Source organism: Artemia franciscana, chromosome 9 (assembly GCF_032884065.1).
Source record: "Artemia franciscana chromosome 9, ASM3288406v1, whole genome shotgun sequence".
Taxonomy (NCBI): domain Eukaryota; kingdom Metazoa; phylum Arthropoda; class Branchiopoda; order Anostraca; family Artemiidae; genus Artemia; species Artemia franciscana.
The window spans coordinates 35,040,863-35,064,478 of NC_088871.1; the positions used below are offsets into that span (position 1 = coordinate 35,040,863).

A 23,616-nucleotide genomic window follows, 5' to 3' on the forward strand; every position below is an offset into this window, starting at 1 on the left:
AATTAATGGAACAGGTTCTCGAATAAATGAAGATTCTGCGCGAGAGGGGGGGGGGGTAATTTTCCGTGATTTTTTTTTAATTTCTTTTCATTTGAAATTACAGCAACGCAGGGAAATTTTCAAGAATTTTTGAATCTAAAACACGATCGTTATTAATCAGTGGGGGAAGTTTTTCTTGAATTTCCTTTGTTTTGAGATCACAGCAATGCGCATTGGCGAAACTAGTTGTAATAAAAAAATTGATCTAACGCTTCTGGTTCCAAAAAAAATTGAAAAAAAAAATACCCGCTGGGATTCCACTGGAACTTTTTAAGTATATGTTATGTTCGCACACTTTGAAATTAAACGTAGCACAGTCGGGTTTACATATGTCAGCAGCCCTCCTCTGACTCAAGAAATATATGAATTTTTTTTGCGGATTTTGGGTTTGGTCTGTGAATTCTTTTTTGGTTTGAAAAGGTTGGGTGAGTTGCCTGTCATTGGATTCACAGCAATAATGTTGACCTTGCCCCTCATTAATTATTATTGACATTACTCTCCCTGGGAGGTTTCGTAGGAGAGGCTTGAAAGGGGGCTCATTCCATTCGAAAGTCAAATTTTTAGTGCTCTTTTTAAGACTCAAAAGTGATGGGAGGGCAACCAGCTCCCTCCTGTACATCATTTCTACCTGGACATTTCTGTAGCTCCCTTGGCATCTTTTCAAAATTTCTCGATAGCCAATGTTTCTGAAAATAGTTGTCAAGTTTAAATTATAACTTTGGGGATAACTCTTGTAGCCTTAGGAGCAATGGTTAATTACAGTTAGCATTCATAATGGAAAAACGACTGGCATATTTAATCTTGGGTGTCTGATTTACTTAAAACTTTCAAGGATCGTTCCCTGGGTCAAATGGATCATGCAAATTTTGTTGGGAGGGGGCGACAGGAGGAAAAAGTGTTAGTGTCTCATCAGATTGAAACTTACCAGCTTAATTCTCTGGGTTAAGGAGGCTTTAATATATAAAATGAATTAGTTTGGGGAAAAGGGCTCTCAAAAATTGGGCCCAGTGTATTTTCTTTTTTTGCCTTTGAATTTTCTAGAATTACCTTTTTTCTTTTTTTCCACTGAAAAATACCTCCTAGGGGCATTTTTTGAAAGCAATCGAACAAGTAACAAAATTGTGCACCCCCCAAATATAAAAAAATGCTCATTGCACCTCTCCCCTCCACATTTTCATGAATTGATATCCTTGCGCATGATCAACAACAGTAATCTTTCCCAGGGGGTTGGGTAGGACAGCAAACAGAATATTTAATATATGAAATATAAAATGATTGATCTTGTAGTCTTTTAAAGAAATATCGCCCTTTCCAGAATTAAATAAAAAAAATAAGTTTTTTAAAGGAAAGTAAGGAGCAACATTAAAGCTTAAAACGAACAGAAATTACTCCGTAATGAAAGGGGCTTTTCCTCCTCAACGCCTCGCTTTTTACGCTAAAGTTTGACTCTTTCTCTTAACTTTATTTTTAAAACAGTAAGAAACTTAAGCGGTAAAGAGCGGGGCGTTGAGGAGGAAAAGCCCCTTTCATATACGGAGTAATTTCTGTTCGTTGTAAGTTTTAATGTTGCTCCTTACTTTCATTTAAAAAAACTTGTTTTTTTTATTTAGTTTCTGGACGTTGTTGAATTAATGTATGTTTTGATCTTGGCTCTCCGCACATAAATAATTAAAACGAAATTTGCATATTAATTAATTGCAATTAATCGGAAGATTTTGAGAAAAAAGGAGCGAGGGAGGAGGCCTAGTTGCCCTCCAAGTTTTTGATTACTTAAAAAAGCAACTAGAACTTTTAATCGTTTACAAACGTTTTCATTGGTAGAAAATATATCTAAACTCATGAATTAACTTACGTAATGAACTTCTATATTCGTATGTTTTTATTGCATATATGAGGGGGTCCAACCTTCGTTGCTCTTTACACTAAAGCTTAGATTTTGTCCCAATTCCTTAAGAATGACCTCTGAATCACAAAGGCCGTAGAATAAATAGTTGAAATTACTAAAAATACTTTAGCGTAAAGAGTGAGGTATAACGAGGAGGTAAACCTCTCATATGCGTAAAAATTTTTGTTCGTTTTAAGTTTTAATGCTGCTCCTTACTTTCAGTACAAAAAACTTTTCATATTTATTTTTTCATTGTTTTTTTCAAATAATGCTAGAAAATCCTGCGCCCCTTCATTGAAATTCTCTTCCCCAAAGAGACGTTGCTCCATGGAAACATCCTCCTACGTAACCCCCCCCCCCCCCTCAACTCTCTAAACTCGTAGCCCCTCCCACGGGGACTGCGGGGGAGTAAGCCGTCCCTAAAGACATAGTTACTAGGTTTTTCGACTATGGTGAATAAAATGGTTATCTCAGAATTTTGATTCGCTGACTTTTGGGGAAAATGATCGTGGGAGGGGGCCTAGGTGCCCTCCAATTTTTTGGTCACTTAAAAAGGGCACTACCACTTTTAATTTCCGTTAGAATGAGCCCTCTTGCGACATTATAGGACTACTCAGTCGATACGATCACCCCTGGGGAAAAAACAAAAACAAAAAAAAAACAAATAAACACGCATCCGTGATCTGTCTTCTGGCAAAAAATGCGAAATTGCACATTTTTGTAGATGGGAGCTTTAGACTTCTAAAACGAGGTTCTCTGATACGCTGAATCTGATGGTGTGATTTTCGTTAAGATTGTATGACTTTTAGGGGGTGTTTTCCCCTATTTTCTAAAATGAGGCAAATTTTATCAGGCTTTTAACTTTTGATGGGTATAACTGATGTTGATGAAACTTATATATTTAAAATCAGCATTAAAATGCGATTCTTTTGATGTAACTATTGGTATCAAAATTCCATTTTTTAGAGTTTCGGTTACTATTGAGCCGGGTCGCTCCTTACTATATTTCGTTACCACGAACTGTTACCTTCATTCTTTTACCTTTATGTATCACCTGGATAAATTTTGTTCCCCCCACACCATTGTAAAAAAAGTTTACTATACGCGTGTTTTCTCCAGAATGTTTTATGCACTCGTTTGATTACCACATTTTATGGTAGTATTTATTGACTAGCGTTAGCAGGTATGGTGAATTTGCATTGTAGCTTCAGGAATGCTAAATCGGAACAGGAAAGATCTGTTTTAGTTGGCTTCAAGATGTTGGATAAGCGGCTCTTATACACAATCGTGACTGTTTGTTTGGTTTCATCTACTGTTAGATCACAAAACAGTGACGGAGTGCAACTTAGTGATGGGTATGTTTTTTGATATTAGGAACATAGAATTGTCGGAACTAAATCAAAATTGGGGGCGTAAATTGCTATGGAGGAGAGGGCAACTTCCCACACTTTAGTTTTTTCCCATCCAGGTCAAAGTTCCCCCCCCCCATAAGACTAAATTTAGCTCCTCCAAAAATCTTGTCAAAACTAAGATAAGCCTGCATAGTTCAAGCATCCACAGAAACGGGTTAGTTTTCTTTAGTATTTCTTTACTTGTTACTATGTGGTTCATTTTTCGGTTTTCATTGTCATTTTCGTTTGATTCGGGAAAATCGGTTCCAACTTTGCATTGAAGCTATATTACTATATTATTTCCTCCATCAAAGAGTAGTGCCACTCGTTCCTCATTCAACATTCTTTCGACAAATTATCTTCCCTGTCGTGATAATTGCCCCCCCCCCCAGTGCCGTCCGATTTATCTGTAGTCCATATACAAAAGCCAACTGCTGACATAGCCCAAGGCTACGTCTTTGTCTCTTAAGCAGGGGGAGAATGCTGGGATGGGATTGACTGTTATCTTTGGAAAGAGTATCGAATCGGGAATCAAATGATACAGATATAGCCTAGTTCTTTTATATGATTATGTTCTATGAGCAAAATTAACCATAACTTTGATGAAAGATCGGTGGGTAAAATTCTAAACAATCTACTTTTTGCTAGTTTGGAAAGGGGTTTAATTAGGAAAGTAAAACTTCCAGTAATGAATCCAGGGCTAAAACACACTGGGAAGGTATTGCCCAGCTACTGTCTTGATCCTCTTCTGATTTCTATGTCTTAGAAATTTGCCTATTTGGCAGGTCTTTACTCTTATACCTGCGAGAATTTTGACAAAACAGCATTATACCTTAATTTTCAGTTTAAAATTCTTCTTAAAAAATCTAAATTTCCAAGCCTTATTGTTCGAGCGCGAACCCACTGAAAGTAAAAGAAAAAAAAACCTCTAAAATTCAAGAAATTACTTAGTTATTCAATTTATTGACGCTGCAAAATCCTGAGCAGAAGACAGATCACGGATGCGTGTTTATTTGTTGTTGTTTTTCCCAGTGGTGATCGCATTGGAATAATGGTCCTAAAAAATAAGGAAAGGCTGTATTTGATCGGAAATTAAAAGTTCTAGTGCCCTTTTTAAGTGACCAAAAAGACTGGAGGGTAACTGACCCCTCTACCACGCCCATTTTTCCCAAAGCTATATGATCAAAATTTTGAGATAGCCGTTTTGTTCAGTTTAGTTGAAAGATCAAGTAGCTATGGGATTAGGGGTAAAATGGCCCCTCACATTACGTGGTGAGAGACCTGTAAGTTGTTAAATTTGCCATTGCTTACTTATAGTATTGGTTATTGGGAAGCATACAGACATTTTTTTTTAAACAAAAAATCAACTCTTAAGAAATCTATAAAAAATTCAAGAAATTACTTGGTTATCCAATTTATTTTTTTCATTCATTCCTGCTTGTTTTTTCTCTCGTAGTATCGTTTTACTGACGCTGCAAGATCCAGAACATCCAGTCATGAGGATCCGTCAGATCTTTTGCAAAGATTGAGCACGGATACAAATAGGGATTCACCTACCCTTCTTGAATCTCAGAAAAAAGAGGTTTCAACTTTCTGTGCATAAATTTAGTTTTTGTGTTTTATGAGAGATAAATCTTTTTCAATGGAGGATAGCCCCCCCCCCCTCGGGAATGATTGTATGAAATTGCTGCTCGTCGAATATCATGGGCAAGCTCAATTGAACTAGTATTTAAGATAATACTTTTAGAATACTTGAACCGTGGAATCATACTTTTTTCAAGCAAGAGGTGACGTCTCATTAAAGCGGTGTTTTCAATCATTTTGTGCGGGATATCGTTGCCAACGCATTAAAATAAACTTTACCAGTTTCAAACAGTTCGTGGTAAAGAACTGTAGTAAGGAGCGACCCGGCTCAATAGTAACCAAAACTCTAAAAGATGGTATTGTTATGCCAATAGTTACATCAAAAGAATTGCATTTTAATGCTGATTTTACATATATAAGTTTCATCAAGATTAGTCTTACCCGTCAAAAGTTACGAGCCTGAGAAGATTTGCCTCATTTTAGAAAATAGGGGGAAATACCCCCTAAAGTCATACGATCTTAACGAAAATCACACCATCAGATTCAGCTTACCAGGGAACCTGACTACAGAAGTTTCAAGCCCCTATCTACAAAAATGTGGAATTTAGCATTTTTTGCCAGAAGACAAATCACGGATGCGTGTTTATTTGTTTTTTGTTTGTTTTTTTCCCCAGGTGTGATCGTATCGACTCAGTGGTCCTAGAATGTCGCAAAAGGGCTCATTCTAACGGAAATTAAAAGTTCTAGTGCCCTTTTTAAGTGACAAAAAAATTGGAGGGCACCTGGGCCCCCTCCCACGCTCATTTTTTCCCAAAAGTCACCGGATCAAAATTCTGAGATAGCCATTTTATTCACCATAGTCGAATAACTATGTCTTTGGGGACGACTTACTCCCCCACAGTCGCCGTGGGAGGGGCTGCAAGTTACAAACTTTGACCTGTGTTTACATATAGTAATGGTTACTGGGAAGTGTACAGACGTTTTCAGGGGGATTTTTTTTTATTTGAAGGAGATTTGAAGGGGGGTTACGTGGGAGGATCTTTCAATGGAGGAATGTTTTATTGGGGAAGAGACTTTCAATGGAGGGGGCGCAGGATTTTCTAGCATTATTTAAAAAAAACAATGAAAAAATAAATATGAAAAGTTTTTTGCACTGAAAGTGAGGAGCAGCATTAAAACTTAAAACGAACAGAAATTATTACGCATATGAGTGGTTTACCTCCTCGTAATACCTCGCTCTTTACGCTAAAGTATTTTTAGTAATTTCAACTATTTATTCTACGGCCTTTGTGATTCAGGGGTCATTCTTAAGGAATTGGGACAAAATTTAAGCTTTAATGTAAAGAGCGAGGTATCGACGAGGGGTGAGCCCCCTCATGTACGCAATAAAAACATACGAATATAGAAGTTCGCTACGTAAGTTAATTCGTAAGCTACGTATATTTTTTACTCATGTTAACGTTCGTAAAAAATTAAAAGTTATAGTTGCCTCTTTAAGTAATCAAAAAATTGGAGGGCAACTGGGCCTCCTCTCTCGCTCCTTTTTTTTCAAAATCTTCCGATTAAAACTATGAAAAAGTCATTTAGCCAAAAAAAAAAAAAATAATATCCAAATTTCGTTTTAATTATTTATGCGTGGGGAGCCAAGATAAAAAAATATACATTAATTAAAAAACGTCCAGAAATTAAACAAAAAAAAACAAGTTTTTTAAATGAAAGTAAGGAGCGAAATTAAAACTTGAAACGAACAAAAATTACTCCGTATATGAAAGGGGCTTTTCCTCCTCAACGCCCCGCTCTTTACGCTAAAGTTTTTTACTGTTTTAAAATGTAGAGTTAAGAGAAAGAGTCAAACTTTAGCGTAAAGAGCGGGGCGTTGAGGAGGAAAACCCCTTTCATATACGGAGTAATTTTTGTTCGTTTTAAGTTTTAACGTCGCTCCTTACTTTCATTTAAAAAAACTTGTTTTTTTTTTTTATTCCAACTAAAGTTGTACCGTAAGAGGTTATATTGTACCATATGAACAGCAGCTTAAAAATACTCCGTAACAAGAAGAAAATTTTCGACAAACTAAAACTTAGAATATATATCCGAGTCAGAAAGTAAAACCCAAAATATACTACAGCGGAAAACACACAAGATTTTGATCTTGAAAGCAGGTCCTTCCTCAATTGGGGAGTTCAGGAGCGTAAAAACAAAATTTTAGGCACTTGATAACTTTATCGACCAAGTCAATATTTGAACAGTGTAGAGTTAGAAAACGATTCTTGCTTCATAATATGCAGAACAATTGTAGCTAACACATTTTGCATGCCGACCCGCTATACTCCCCCCCTCCCTAATCTGCAAATATAAAGTCCAATGCATTCTGTCACTCGTTTTTCCGGTTCTTGTTTCATCACAGTGATTCAATTTACAGGCAAACGGGCTGAAGCAAGACATTGGGAGAATAGATGGCAAATATATAATTTTGGCTAGATAGTAGCTTATTAGGGGGGGGGGGAATGTAGCGGGTCTTCATGCAAATTATAATAGCTGCAGCTATTCTGTATATTATGAAGTAAGAATTGTTTTCTAACATCGCGCCGTCCAAATATGCTGCTTGCACAAAATAGCGAGAGGAGGCCCAAAAACTAGAAAACTGGGATCTGCGAATCATTTTTACACTTAGGACCCTCTCCTCTAAATTTTGTCCCAGTTTTTTAAGAAAAACCCGTGAATCACAAAGGCCGTAAAATAAATAGTTAAAATTACTAAAAAGGCTTTAGCTTAAAGAGCGAGGTATTTAGGAGGAGATGAACCCCTCATGTGCGTAATAATCTCTGTTGGTTTTAAGTTTTAATGCTGCTCCTTACTTTCAGTTGAAAACACTTTTTCATATTTATTTTTTCATTGTTTTTTGTAGATAACGCTAGAAAATCCTACGCCCCTTCATGGGATTTCTCTTCCCCAATGAAAAATTCTTCCAAGGAAAGATTCTGCCACGTATCCTACTCCACTCAACCCCACCAGCCAAAAAATCCCCCTGAAGACGTCTGTATACTTCCCAATATCCATTACTGTATGAACACTGGTCAAAGTTTGTAACTTGCAGCCCCTCCCCCGGGGACTCCGGAGGATTAAGTCATCTCCAAAGACATAGTTATTGTGTTTTTCGACTATGGTGAACAAAATGGCTGTCTCAAAATTTTGATCCGTTGACGTTGGGAAAAAAATGAGCACGGGAGGGGGCCTAGGTGCCCTCCAATTTTCTTGGTCACCTAAAAAGGGCACTAAAACTTTTAATTTCCGTTAGAATGAGCCCTCTTGTGACATTCTAGGACCACTTGGTCGATACGATCACCCCCTGAAACTAATAACACAAAAAAACACTCACCCGTGATCGGTCTTCTGGCAAAAAACACGAAGTTCCACATTTTTTGTAGATGGGAGCTTGAAACTTCTACAGTTGGGTTCTCTGATACGCTGAATGCGATGGTGTGATTTTCGTTAGAATTCTATGACTTATAGGGGTTATTTCCCCCTATTTTCCAAACTATGGAAAATTTTCTCATGTTCGTAACTTTTGATGAGTAAGACTATATTTGATGAAACTTATATATTTAAAATTAGCATAAAAATACGATTCTTTTGATGTATTTATTAGTATCAAAATTCCGGTTTTTAGAGTTTCATTTACTATTGAGCCGGATCGTTCCTTACTACAGCTCGTTACCACGAACTGTTTGAAACGTGGAATTTGGCTATTTTTGTCAGAAGACAGATCACGGATGCGTGTTTATTTGTTTGTTGTTTTTTTTATTATTTTTTTCAGGGGTGATCGTATTGAAATAATGGTCCTAAAAGATCGGGAAAGGGTATATTCGAGCGGAAATTAAAAGTTCTAGTTTTTTTTTAAGTTACCAAAAAGATTGGAGTGTAACTGGCCCTCTACCACGCCCATTTTTCCCAAAGCTATTTCATCAAAATTGTGAGATAGCCGTTTTGTTCAGTTTAGTTGAAAAATCAAATAACTATGTCTTTAGAGGTAAAATAAGTCCTGTAAGTTATGAAATTTGCCCATTGTTTACGTATAGTATTGGTTATTGGGAACCATACAGACATTTTTTTTAGGAGGAGGGAATCTTCGCTTGGGGTGGATTTCGATAATAAGAATCTTCCTTGGGGGTAGGGGATTTTGCATGTGAAGTTTTACACTGGGATATTTGAAAGAATTCCTATGTGAAATTCTTTTGAATTTTCTTTCATTAATTTTACCAACTAAATTTTGTGTGGGCATGCTGCCAGGGAAATTTCCGGGGACTATTTTCCGTGTGTTTTGATTTTCCGGTGAAAAATTCCACTGAAGGGGCGTTTCCGGAGTGATAGACAAACCGATTAGAGATTTAAGTCTTTTCCAAATGAAAGTATGCTAAGGAAAAATTTTTCAGGCTGAATCATCCGCAAGAAATTTTACGGGGAGGGGGAATTTCAGTGAGGATGGAACTGTCCGGAGGGAATTTGACGGGGGAGGGATGTCCACTATACTTTAAATGGAATTTCCCGTGAGGGAGGGGGTATATTTCACGGAGGGTGAGCCCAATTTTCCTGCATTATTTGAAAAATGATCAGAAATTAAATGTTAAAAAAATGTTGTTTAACTGAAAGTAATTAGCAGGTTTAAAAAGTCAAAGCGAACAGAAATTATCCTGTATATGAAGAGTTTCTCCCTCTTCGATTCCTTACTCTTTATGCTAAATTTTAACTGTTTCTCGCTATTTTTTAAGAACGGCTGCTGTAACACAGATGCCGTTTAATTAGAATGAGAAGCTTTTTGGAACTGTTAACAGCTTTAGTGTAAAGAGCAAGGACGAAGGAGGGGACAAGCATTCGTATACAGAATAATTTCTGTTCGTTTTGAGTTTTTATGTTGCTCCTTGCTTTCAGTTCTAAAACACTTATTTTTTTTTATTGAATAACGCTACAATTCGATTATAGATTATTTGGTTACATTGATAGTGAAAACTGATTAATCTGTTTACGCGCCGTGCATAATCCTTGTAACAGAAAGCTATCCATTAAGCTTTTCTAATAAATACTAAACAGTAACTAAAACTTGGTTCAGAAATGGAAGTTAACCAATACGTCAGAGCAATAGGTCTTCCATAATCCCATAGAAAATTGTCATTGCGTGTTTGCGAAGTCACGAAAAAAGGTGTGCGACTGATGTGTCCCAAAAATCTTTGGTGGACAATATAGGAATTGTCGCTGCTATTATTTAAACTGCGGATAGCATTATTTACTATTTTTTGTCACTATGCATATTTTTTTGACATACTTACATTTATTATAACCTATTACAAAATCTCGATTATGACTACCAAATTATGATTAATATTTCCATATCCTCACCCTGGCAACAGGATATTAGGTTGAGTATGAATTGCTTATGAGCCAGGATACCATGACCTATTTTTTAAACACAGATGCGAGTGACATATCTTCCTTTACTTTTGTAATTGATTTTAATAAACCTGTCATAGCCTGATTTTCTCTAAAGAATGACAAGCTTAATAGGCAACAACAGCGAGAATTGGAAAATCGTTACATCATAAAAAAAATGTCGGAGAATCCTGAAAGTTTATTTGATTTTGATTGAAATTTAAGATTCTATGTTCAGAACCGTTCATTAGAAATCAAGCTTCAATCCACGAGATCTCTGGGTTTGATCACACCGACCCTACTAATGTCTTGAGAGGGAAGTCTCATGTCAGAATACTTTGAATGTTTCTACCCTCTGTCAAGAAAAATGGAACATGAACAAACTTATATTGGTATAATATTCATCTAAAATTCTTCTTTGTGATTCCGTTTTAAATATTGTTTTGTGTGGTGAAATTGCCGTGAGGTTCGCTCATCCAACTAAATTCTCATTTATCGTAAATACATAAAGCTTCAGAGCTATAGTGTCAAAAATGGCTAGACATAGAAAAATAGATACTTGCCTATTATATAAAACACATTCGAGAAGTGAAGTTTGGTGACAATAAAATATGATGAAAATAGAATACTTTATTAGTAAAACTGTGAAGGTCGTTTGCGAATTATTAAATTGAGAGTTTCGGCGTCGGCTGACCGCCTCAAAGACAAAGAAAAGATTCTTGACCTTCTGCATTTTAGTTCATTATTAACGCGATTCTTGAAGACACCGGTTAGTTTGCTTTGACTAGTGATAGAATATATTGTTTCACCATAGATGTTCAAGTTAAGATTTGGGATTTGCCAAGGACCGAAGAACACGGAATTGTATTTTCCCAGAATAAGGGGTTGTTGCACAAAACAGAACACTGCGTCAATTGACACAACATGACTTCCTACTCTTGCGAGAAGCAACATTTTTAGAAGTGTAACACTAGGCCGTGTTTGAATACCGTCAATTTGCGTGTCAATACGTGGTTTTCTAAAAGTAAAATGCCATTTATTGCTGTTGTTCGTTTCATATTTCTGGGTTAACTTGTTGTCTTTGTTCTTGTGTCAACAAGAGCTAGGCACGTCTAAACAAACGGTTATCGATTGGAATAATTGGGAGAATGTGTGGCTCTGCAAAGTGGAGTTTTCACAATTTTGCTAATGAAGTATTTTAATTTTTTATTAGCATTAAACAAACTTCACTTCTCAAATATGTTTTATATAATAGACAAGTACTGAAAAAAGAACACGACAATAGATAAGAGCCAAGAATGATTTATATGAAGACCGTATTTTCTTCTTTAATTCACCATGGTTGCAGCGGTAGCTGTAATCTAGCATAGAACGAACGAATAAGCGCTCGTAGTCAATGAAAACTTCAAAGCGTATTAAAAAAAACAACAAAAAAACTGTCTGTCCAATGAGAGAGGAATCGCGATTTGAAAATTATTCAGGAATTGTAAATATTATTTCGATATAATGATAAAATAAATAATAACTAAATATAAAAACAATATAATAATTATATAATAGTAAACGTTTACTGCCAAAATAGATTTGTCGAAACTTGGAAAAATAATCCCCTCGAGAATGATATTGTATCAAAATGTAAATTACATCATTAAAATTACCATGGTTGAAAAAAAGCATCACACAGGAGAATTACAGTCCCCGCTTGATCAACAAGCCCAATAACTTTTGTGCATGGGCATATGGCACCAAAAATGACACCTTTGGTACCAATTCGACGTCTGCCTTCATCCGCATTAGAGAGTGACGCCTGCCTCCTCCATTTGCTTTTGTCCAATGCGAGTGTTTGTGCTTTGCTCGGTCTGATGTTTGAAATCGCCAGGAACTCGGACAGGCTGTCGAACCGTCGCTGTTTTGGTCGGACGCGGGGTCGCTTCCAACCGGCTTTCGTAGGCTCAAAGTCAAAGATCATCTTTGCAGGTAAGGGCAGGGGAATACGAAGTAGGTGTCCGAACCATCGTAGGGTACGCTCAGCTGTTTGGATAGAAAACTTGGACTGCCTGGTGAGCTACAGCAGCTTCTCATTACTTATGAAATCAAACCACCTTAGACTTTTGATCGTTCTCAGACTCTTCGTCTGGAACACATCGATGGCCTTTAGTGTTGCGGTTGATGCATACCATGTTTCAGCTCCGTAAAGCATTACAGAACCGACAAGGGCGTTGAAAATCCGCATTGTTTTTTTTTCATTGGATGATGTTCGGTTTTCGCCAAAGGTGACGGTTCATCCTACCAATGGCAGAAGACACTTTTGATATCCTTGCTTGCAGCTCGGGGTAAAGCGATCCATCTGATGAAATTGTAGAGGCCAGGTTGGTGAACCTTTGGACAACTTCAATCCTAGTGGTTCTGTCTAGGCTAACTGGAGAATTAACAGTAGGAGAAGACTGGTCTATGAGCATAATTTTCGCTTTATCCTAGTTCATCTGCAGTCCCACGCTTGCAGCCTCTTCTCGTAAAATCCGAAGGCCTTCCAGCAACTGATCCATGGAGTCCACTAGGATGGCGAGGTCTTCAGCTAAGTCAGCATCAGAGATGACACGGTCCCCAAACCTGAGTCCAAAAATGAGACGTGAAGTTGCCTTTGTCATGGTGTGGTCTATGATGGCATTGAAGAGCTTTGGGGCCACTGCACATCCTTGATGCACTCATGTTGTGATTTGGAAGAAAGGTCTGCGCTGGTCGTTGACTTGAACACAGCTCTCTGTACCGTGGTGTAAGGATTTGAAGAGTCTGCACTATTTCTCAGGGAGACCAGTCGATTCTAGAATCCGCTTAACAGCTTATTGGTTCACTGAGCCGAACGCAGCACGGAAGTCGACGAAGGCAAGACAAGCTTTACGTCGGAACTCCGTAGCTTTTTCTATTATCTGTCGAATCGTGCAAATCTGTTCGATGGTTGAACGGCTCTATATAAAAGTAGCTTGCTCCGGTCGTTGAATCCTACGAATAACATTCTGACATCGATTCAGCAGGATCATTGAAAAAAGTTTTCCGGAAACTGACTGCAGGTAAAAAAAAAGGTAAAGGATACGGCATTAGACTTTACAGTCCCTACCGGCGGTGCTGATCTCCGTTTCTTGGCCCTTCATCCAGGAAGTGCAATGGGGGGTTTGGGGCCAACCATCCTGTGCTTTCGCACACCCTTCCTGTTTACCTTCCACTGATTTCTCCAGGAACCTATTTAGAGCATCGTCGACTCTGGCTAAGCTTACAGAGTCACGCCACTGACCCCCGTCCCAAACTTAACAATTGGGTACACTGGGATTCGAACCCAAAAAACTCATTCTGTCCAATTGATTTGCAATTACTGCGCGCCTATTAACCAAAGAGCGTAATTACTTGACGACCCTTGGGGTAATTACGCTATTTGCTATTAATAATTGTAAACTTTGAAAGTAGGTAAGATACATAACAAAATTCTCGAGTTCTGTCAAATGCCCATTTCCTAGATGATTACGCGACACGAAGTGAGTCGGGGGGGGGGGGCAAGATGGAGTTTATGCCCACCCCAAGATTTGATCCAAATGGCGCCTCTGTTACAACTGCCCTTCTTGTATACTCTCCCTCCAAGCCCCTTCAATCAGTGAGAGGTCCTGAAAGGGAAGGAAATCCTGGTGGTGTGGCCTCGTAGTGGCATCAGGATAAACCTTTCACGAGTTTGTCTAATCAGAACCGTGACTGCAAACAGCGCTACAGAGAGACCTTGAGGATTGGTGCCCCTCGAGAAAACTATAGCTTATTAAACAACACGGCATTGCACTGGAATCTGATTAATCGATATTTTGCTCTAGGCTCTGCTTGTTTTGGTGTGCTTTTTTCGCCTGAAATCCTCTCCCTAGCTAAGTTATCAATTATGGACTGGCTCCACATAGTAGTATAATATTTATAAGCAAAAATATATAATGAGTCAGAGGTAATATACCTGAGATTGCTTGTGCAGGATTTTGACTCTTGTAGATTGAAGAGCATCATCAAGCGTGGAAAACCATGTCGTGACTAACATGGACCCAGGTTTGCGAAAAATCTCTTCAATTGTAGGTCTCGGGGACTTCCTTTTGTCCGGTTCTAAGCCGGCTTAAACGCTTCATGTAGACTAAGGAAGATGTATTAGTCTCTGCCCTTCACTCGTTGGGACCATTTCATTTCCTGAGGCTAAAATAGCTTCAATGATATAAATAGTATAAAAATTGCAACCTTGAGGCTTACAAAATTATAAAACAACTGTCATATTGACATTTTGATTTATGAATTCAACGTTTTTAATTACACGTGTTAGGAGTTCCAGAAACTGATATCTCAGGGCTAGGAAAATTGAAATTAGGTGAAATAGGATTTATTTACTCAGATAGGAAGGATGGGGCGTGTTGGATAAATATTGTGTTGAATAAAGAAGCTGCCAAGTCTTCCTTAGGTTGGGATGGTATTTGTAATAAAAGGCCAGTTGCTCATTTTACGACTAAAACTGCAAAGTGTCAGTCATTGTTGCATATACCCCAGTAGAACTGACTGATGGAGAAAGCAGAAATATTTGTATAGGAATCGTGTATAGGAATTATAGCAAATTTCCCCTTGCAATTTTCACTCCCTGGAAACTTCTCTCCCCATAGAAAATCCCCCTGTGGTGAAGCACCCCGGCAGAAAATTCTGCCTCCGCCTCACCTGAAAATTTATGCCTACTTCCCAATAACAAATTTTATGCGTAAACAATGGGTGAATCTTATAACTGAAGGACCTTCCCCAGGGGGAAGGTCCTTTCCCCTAGTCCTGAAGGTCCTTTGCTGCCCCTGGGGCAGCGGAGGGGGGGGGGGTCATGTTATATTCAAAGGTAAATTTATTGGCCCTTTCAACTACAAGGAATAAAATGGCTATCTCAAAATTTTGGTCGGGTGATTTTGTGAAAAAAGGGTGGGGGAGGAGCCTAGTTATCCTTGAATATTTTTGTTGTCTTAAAAGGAATATAAGAACTTTTAATTTCTGTTCGAAGGAATCCTCTCCCAATATTCTAGGATCTCTGGGTTGATACGATTTCCCCTGGAAAACAAGATCATCTGGCACATATGGCACTTGTGGCAAGGTCGGAACCTAAAATTAGACTTGGTACTAGAGTTATAGATTTTGCTGTTCTTTGTATATACATTAGTAAGGGTTTATCGACAATTAACTGTAATCGGTTTAAGGGTAACCCTGCCTTAATCTATATTTTTTTCGTTAGATATTTACTATAGGCCTCATAAATATAGCGAGTCAAATTATATCTTAATTGCTTTATCACATTCGGCATCAATAAAAAAAAGTGTACACACACAAACGAAATGAAATGTATAAACATAAAACAGACCTCAACTTCCCTCCACCTGGAGAAAAATATATTAAAAAACACAAATCTTAATGAACAAAATTGCTCACTTCACTTTCTCAAACAGTTCGTGGTAACCAACTGTAGTAAGGAGCGACCCGGCTGAATAGTAACCGAAACTCTAAAAAACGGAATTTTGATACCAATGGTTGCATCAAAAGAATTGTATTTTTAATGCTGGTTTTAAATATATAAGTTTCATCAAGTTTAGTCTTATCTATCAAAAGTTGAGAGCCTGAGAAAAATTCTTTCCATAGAGGATTTTATCATAGGGAAGAGAATTTCCATGAAGGGGGCGCAGGATTTTCTAGCATTATAAAAAAAAGAGAAAATAAATGATTTTTTTCAACTGGAAGTAATGAGCAGCATGAAAACTTAAAGCTAACATAACATGTTACGTATATAAGGGGGTTCGTCTCCTCCACAGTACCTTGATCTTTACGCTAAAGCATTTTTTATTTATTTCAACTATTTCTTTTACGGCCTTTGTGATTCAGGGGTCATTCTTAAGGACTTGGGACAAAATACAAGCTTGAGTGTAAAGAGCGAGGTATTGACGAGGGGGCGAAACCCCTCGTATACGTAATAAAAATACACAAATATAGAAATCCGTTACGTAAGTTAATTCGTAAGGTACGTATGATTATTACTAACAAAAACGTTCGTAAAAAAAATATACAGTTGTATTTTTAAGTAGCCAAAAATTGGAGGGCAACAAGGCCTCCTCCCCCGCTCTTTTTTTTATCAAAATTGTCCGATCAAAACTATGAAAAAGCCATTTAGCAAAAACAAAAATTAATATGCAAATTTTTTTTGTATTATTCATGTGCGGTGAGCCAATATCAAAACACGCATTGAGTCAAAAACGTTCGGAAGTCAAATAAAAAAAAAACAAGTTTTGTTTAACTGCAAGTAAGGAGCGGCATTAAAATTTAAAACGAACAGAAATTATTCCGTATATGAAAGGGGTTGTCCCCTCCTCAACGCCTCGCTCTTTACGCTAAAGTTTTCTATTGTTTTAAAAAATAGAGTTGTGAAAAAGTCATATTTTACCGTGAAGAGCTAGGCGTTGAGAGGCGACAACCACTTTCATATACGGAATAATTTCTGTTTTAAGTTTTAATGTTGCTCCTTACATGCAGTTAAAAAAAAACTTGTTTTTTATTTGATCTCTAATGATAGACCCAAGAAAAAAGATTGAATGTTGAATTTGCATTTGCACATCAGACTTTCAATAATATGACGGGGCCGAAGGCAAGACAACGTTGCACTGACGAACCTCCAAAACGATCTGAGAATAATGAGGAAATGTCACGAGGCAGTTTAATAATCTACGATACTAAAAGATATGCACAAATACAGCATTTTGCACTATAATAGTTAGGTTTTCGCAAAGATCATGAAATCGGATACCACGGTCTAAAGTCGTTTTTGCAGTTACCGTGGAATCCGATACCACTATTCAGAGGCGTGACTATTAGGGTGGTGGATAGGCGGGGGGATGCCTAACCCCGGCGCAAAGCACCGGGATTTCCAGTAAGAACAGCAATTTTCTTCCTTAAAAGTAGTCTTTTTCTTAAAACAATCGATCTTTCTTGAAAACAGTCTGTTTTCGTAGTCCAATTTTTATTGTCCTAGCACGTCAAGAAGCACCAAATTCGCCTAAGCACTAGAGATCCCCCTCCAACTCCTCCCCCCAACTCCCCCAAAGAGATCGGATCCGGCTGGATCCGGTAATTTTTTTCTTAAGAATAGTCTTTTTGCTTAAAACAATCGATCTTTCTTGAAAACAGTCTGTTTTTGTAGTCCATTTTTCATCGTCCTAGCACGTCAAGAAGCACCGAACTCACCAAAGCACTAGAAACCCCCCCCCCCCAACTCCCCTAAAGAGATCGGATCCGGTCCGGTTATGTTCATCACGTATCTATAACTTGTGCTTATTCTCGAACACGCCAAAGCACTAAAAATATCCCCCTACTCCCCCAAAGAGATTGAATCTGGTCCGATTATGTCAATTACGTATCTAGAGCTTGTGCTTATTCTTCCCATCAAATTTCATCCCGATTTCTCAACTCTAAGCGTTTTCCAAGATTTTCGATTTCAAGATTTATGTTTCCCCCCTCCACCCCCCAATGTCCCCGGATCCGATCCAAATTGAAAAATGGAGCTTCTGAGACATGAGATCTTTCTATGCATCAAGTTTAGTTAAGATTTGATCACCCATTCGTAAGGTAAACATACTTCAGTTTTCACGGTTTCCCCTCCTTCCAGTCCCCCCAGATGGTCGAATCGGGGAAACGGCTGTTATCAAGTCAATTTGTGCAGGTCCCTGATATGCCTACCAATTTTTATCGTCCTAGCACGTTCAAAAGCATCGAACTTGCCAAAGCACAGAAAATCCCCCCAAAGAGAGTGAATCCGGTCCTGTTATACATATCATGTATCTAGGACTTGTGCTTATTCTTCCAACCAAGTTTCATCCTGATCTCTCCACTCTAAGCGTTTTCCAAGATTTCTGGTTTCCCCGGACAGAAATTGCGATCGCTGTATGGTATGTTGCCGACGGGTAAGTGTCATAAAAAAAATAAACATGCATCCGTGATCTTTCTTCTGGTAAAAAATAGAAAATTTTACATTTTTGCAGATATGAGGTTCTCTCTTTAGTAGCGTAATTTCGTTAAACTCCAGGGGGAGGGGGCAAAGTTGGAGCCAAATTTCCCAAATCAAGTGAGAAGAATATTGAAAAATAAGAAAAAATGACCCATTTACTTCTGTAAAGGTCGGGAATGGACAGTTGTCCTCCTTCTGTCCCATTGCTAATTATGCTCCTGGCTTTCTTATAAGAGATATTTGGCAAAAAAAAAAAAAAAAAAAAACAAATGGATGGACAATACATTGATTCTATCCACAAATAGGAATCAAATTGAACTCGGGCTTTTTGTTACCTGTGCCCAGGGACTGCAACCAAGATTTTCGTTCGAGGGGGGTGGGAATTACAAAAAAAAAACTTAAAAGACCCATCAAAAATGCGAATTTATGCATTTTATTATGCCTTTACGAGTCAAACAAATGTTTCGGGGGAAAGCCTCAAATTCCCTAACCTCTCCCCTGAATATGGCCTTGCCAGTGCCACTATTTTGTAGTGCCACTACACCCAGTATATCAACCCTGGTCGCCGGGCTCTTGCTTATTTTTGAACCAATCTTACTACTAAACAATATGCTTCAGCTATTTCTTTACCTTAATTTACGTTTGCCCAACGGCCACGCACCTGCAGCTATTACGCAAATAGTGTTCCAAAAAACATTCCTTTCAATCTTTCTTAGCCCCTTATTGAGGAAGACGCCTTTTTCGATATGGCTTTGGGTTAAAATCTGATTACGAAGTATGGATTTGTTTCTACTTTCAGAACCCAACGTGATGAGTTTGGCACAGAGGAAGAAAGGGCACGAGAATTTTTGGAAATTTATGAAACTCTCGCCTCAAAAGAATGTAACAGGGCGGCCAAAGTTGAGTGGAATTATGCCACCGACATAACAAAACAAAATGAAGAGCTCAAGGTTTGTCTATCTTTTTATGTTTATATTGGTTTTATGCAAGGCATCATAGACTCATTAATTTTAACGTACAGTTTACATAATTTTTCCACTAAAAGAGTTTCAGAAAGCAATATCGCTTGGATTTCATCTCTTCAGCGTGAAATGTCAAAATGTTGGAATATTATCTGAAATAATATTATATGTGTGGTTGAAGACTATATCTTTAACCGCACGCAGAATTTTAATTTGGATAATATTCGAATATTTAAACATTTAAATATTCACTTAATCAACAGTTTAGTGGCTACTCTAAAACAGTAGTTTTACTTTATATTTCCTAGGAAGTACCATATTTTACATTATTTTACCAATTTTGCCGTATTTTATGAATTTTACCAATCTTACTGACCGGGTTTTTATTTTGACGTAATTTTACAACAGTAGTTTTAGGCCTCATAATCTTGGGGTGGGGGAGTAAGGAGTACAATGGCAGTGTACAAGTATAAAATAAAAGGAGTTTGGTATCAAATGTCAGTAAACTGTTGGGGGGCTGCCCCCCAGCCTAGAACTACCAATGATGAATTTGTTACTGGTAAATTAACTTAAAACGAAAAGAAATTATTACGTATATGGGGGGGGGTGCCCCCTAATGCCTCACTTTTTACGCTGAATTTCGAATTTTGTTCAAATTCTTTAAGAAATGACCCTTAAATGAAAAAGATCATTTAATTAGAATAAATAGCTTTTCTGTAAGTACTAAAGAAACTTTAGCATAAAGAACGAAGTGTTTCGTAATGTTTCTCCTTATTTTCAATCGAAAAAACTTTCGGATCGTTATTTAAATGAAGCTTCTAAATCGGTGCCCCCTTCATAAAAAATTACCTAACCCCATGCAACATTCTGCCATGGACAGACCCTCCCTTGAAACCCTTCCCCAATCAGAAATATTACCCCTGAAAACGTCTGTATGCTTTCCAAGATCCAATCTATCTATATAAAAATAAGTTGTCTGTCTGTCTGTGGATCAGGTGACGTCATGTTTCTGTGTCGGCTGACGTCATGTTTTCGACTGACGAAATTACAGACCGGGACATCAGAACACAAATGACGACCGGGACACCGGCACATAGGGAACATAAATGACGACCGGGACACAAGGAATGTTCGATTAGCAATCACCATCAACAAAGCACCGGGACACAAATGACGACCGGGACACAGGGAGTATAAATGACGACCAGGACATAAGTAAAAAAAAATTAAAAACTAAAAAAAAGGTAAAAACTACAAAAAAACTAAAAAGAAAAAAAAACTAAAAACTAATAAAAAATTAAAAAAGCTAAAAAGCTAAAAAAAACTAAAAAGAAAATAAAATGAAAAAGGAAAAAAAAATGAAAAATAAAGGAGAAAAACAAAACTAAAAAAAAGAAAAAAAACTAAAAAAGGTAAAAAACTAAAACCTAAAAAAAGACCCATTCAAAAACGAATGTATATACAGACCGGGACACCGGGACATGACGATCGGGACACAGGGACACAACTACAACAGGGACGCCGGGGGGCTCAGGGGGATATATAAATGACGATGGCGACACAGGGAATCGTCGATTAGCAATCACCATCAACAAAGCTCAAGGGCAATCATTAGAATCATGAGGTATAGATCTGAATACGGATTGTTTTCCCATGGACCATTATATGTTGCATGTTCAAGAGTCGTTAAACCTGACATTCTATTTATATGCACAGACAATGGGACAGCAAAGAATGTTGTATATTCATAAGTTGGCGCGTAATTAATATGGCGCGTAACGACTTACGCGCGCAGGGGGGCTTGGGGGGGCACGAAGTGCCCCCACCAACTAGGTGTTGGGGTGGCGCGAAGCGCCACCCCAACAGCTAGTCTTCTATATATATAAAAATAAGTTGTCTGTGTGTCGAGTGACGTCATGTTTGTTTGTCGACTGACGTCATGTTTGTGTGTCGACTGACGCCATAAATGTCGACTGACGAAATTACAGACCGGGACATCGGGACACAAATGACGACCGGGACATCTATATATATATAAATCTACTAGCTGTTGGAGTGGCGCTTCGCGCCACCCCAGCACCTAGTTGGTGGGGGCGCTTCGCAACCCCCTAAGCCCCCCCCCCCGCGTGTAAGTCGTTACGCGCCATATTAGTTACGCGCCATTGTAGTTGTGTCACTGTGTCCCACCTGTGAATATAGATAAAAGAGAAAAGATTTCTCTTTTCGTTATAGATATATATATATATATATATATATATATATATATATATATATATATATATATATATATATATATATATATATATATATATATATATATATATATATATATATATATATATATATATATGTATAACGTATGTTTTCAACTACGTAAAACTTGCGAATATACAACATTCTTCGATTTCCCATTGTCTGTGCATATAAATAGATTGTCAGGTTTACCGATTCTGAGATATGCAACATAAAATTGTCCATGGGAAAAACAATCCATATTCATATCTATACCTCATTATTCTAATGATTGCCCTTGGGCTTTGTTGATGGTGATTGCTAATCGAACATTCCCTGCGTCCCCGTCGTCATTTATTTATCCCCCTGTGCCCCCGGCATCCCCGTTGTAGTTGTGTCCCTGTGTCCCGGTCGTCATTTATATTTCCAGTATCCCGATCTTCATTTGTGTGCCAGTGTCCGAGTCTGTAATTTCTCTTTGAGCGTCCCGGTCGTCATTTATATTCCTATGTACCGGTCGTCATTTGTGTCCCAGTGTCCCAGTCTGTAATTTCTCTTTGAATGTCCTGGTCGTCATTTATTTTCCCTGTGTCTCGGCTTTTAGTTTTCTTTTTCTCCTTTATTTTTCAGTTTTTTCCTTTTTTTAGTTTTTTTTTCTTTTACAGTTTTTAGTTTTTTTTAGTATTTTTATTAGTTTCTAGTTTTTTTTGTAGTTTTTACCTTTTTTTTAGTTTTTTTAGTTTTTTTTCTTTTTTAGTTTTTTACCTTTTTTTTATTTTGTTTTAGTTTTTTAGTATTTTCTTTTTAGTTTTTTTGTAGTTTTTTAACTTTTTTAGTTTTTTTTTCTTCTTTTGTATTAAAGCTAAAGCCAAGGTTTGAACCTGGAACCTCTCGGACCTAGAACCTGGAACATAACGCTTTACCAACTCAGCTACTTCGGCTTGAATACATTCGTTTTGAGCAGCTTCCTCGGCTGTTGCCTTTGTAGGTTCTTCAGTCATTTTACAATTAGAAATTTCTCTTTCAACGATTTTCTTACAATTGAAAATTGGTCTTTGAACGATTTTCTTAAATACCTGTGTCCTGGTCGTCATTTATATTCCCTATGTCCCGGTCGTCATTTGTGTCCCGGTATCCCAGTCTGTAATTTCTCTTTGAGTGTCCCGGTCGTCATTTATATTCCCTCTGTCCCGGTCGTCATTTGTGTCCCGGTCTGTAATTTCTCTTTGAGTGTTTTTTCTTTTTAGTTTTTTTTTAGTTTTTACCTTTTTTTTCTTTTTTCAGTTTTATTTTTCTTCTTTATTTTTCAGCGTCACTATGAAATACATATCGCCGAACCTTTGTTTTTTTAACTATAATCTGGTAGGCAATGATGACCATATCCAAGTCAAAATCCCAAACCTAATCATCATCGCTATCATTTTCAGTTTTGATATGTTTTGACTCTCGCTGTCCATGTGGATTTTCATCTAATTGCGTGGTTTTGCGTTCTTTAGCCGCAAGCCTGTTGTCTTGCTGTTTTTGTGATTCCTCGGCACGCTTTCTTTTCTTACTTTCGCTATCAGCCAAGTTTTTTTGGCATAGATTTTTTGAGCAGCTTCCTCGGCTGTTGCCATTGTAGGTTCTTCAGTCATTTTACAATTAAACATTTTTCCTTCCACGATCTTCTTACAATTAAAAATTTGTCTTTGAACGATTTTCTTAAATACCTTTAATGACGTCATCGTCATAACAAACATGACGACAGCTAACTTCATGACGACATGACGACCTGATGACATGACGTCACTCGCACACAGACACACAGACAACTTATCTATCTATCTATATATATAAAAATAAGTTGTCTGTCTGTCTGTGGATGGATCAGGTGACGTCATGTTTGTTCGCATATGACGTCTGAATTATTTCACACTAATACAAAAGAAGAAAAAAACTAAAAAAGGTAAAAACTACAAAAAAACTAAAAAGAAAAAAAAACTAAAAAAGCTAAAAAACTAAAAAAAAACTAAAAAAAGGTAAAAATCTAATAACTAAAAAAAAACTGAAAAAAATAAAAAAGGCAAAAACTACAAA

General features: G+C 37.5%; 1 protein-coding gene across 1 annotated transcript in view; it reads left to right on the plus strand.

Annotated features, from left to right (window-relative positions):
- The first annotated feature begins 3,087 nt into the window (after positions 1 to 3,087).
- LOC136031332 (angiotensin-converting enzyme-like) overlaps positions 3,088 to 23,616 on the plus strand; it is a 102,357-nt gene continuing 81,828 nt past the window's right edge. Inside the window, exons 1-2 of the mRNA XM_065710815.1 lie at positions 3,088 to 3,279; positions 19,146 to 19,296. Of these exons, the coding sequence (XP_065566887.1) occupies positions 3,110 to 3,279; positions 19,146 to 19,296 (321 nt within the window). The 5' untranslated portion in view covers positions 3,088 to 3,109. The remainder of the gene's footprint in view (positions 3,280 to 19,145; positions 19,297 to 23,616) is intronic.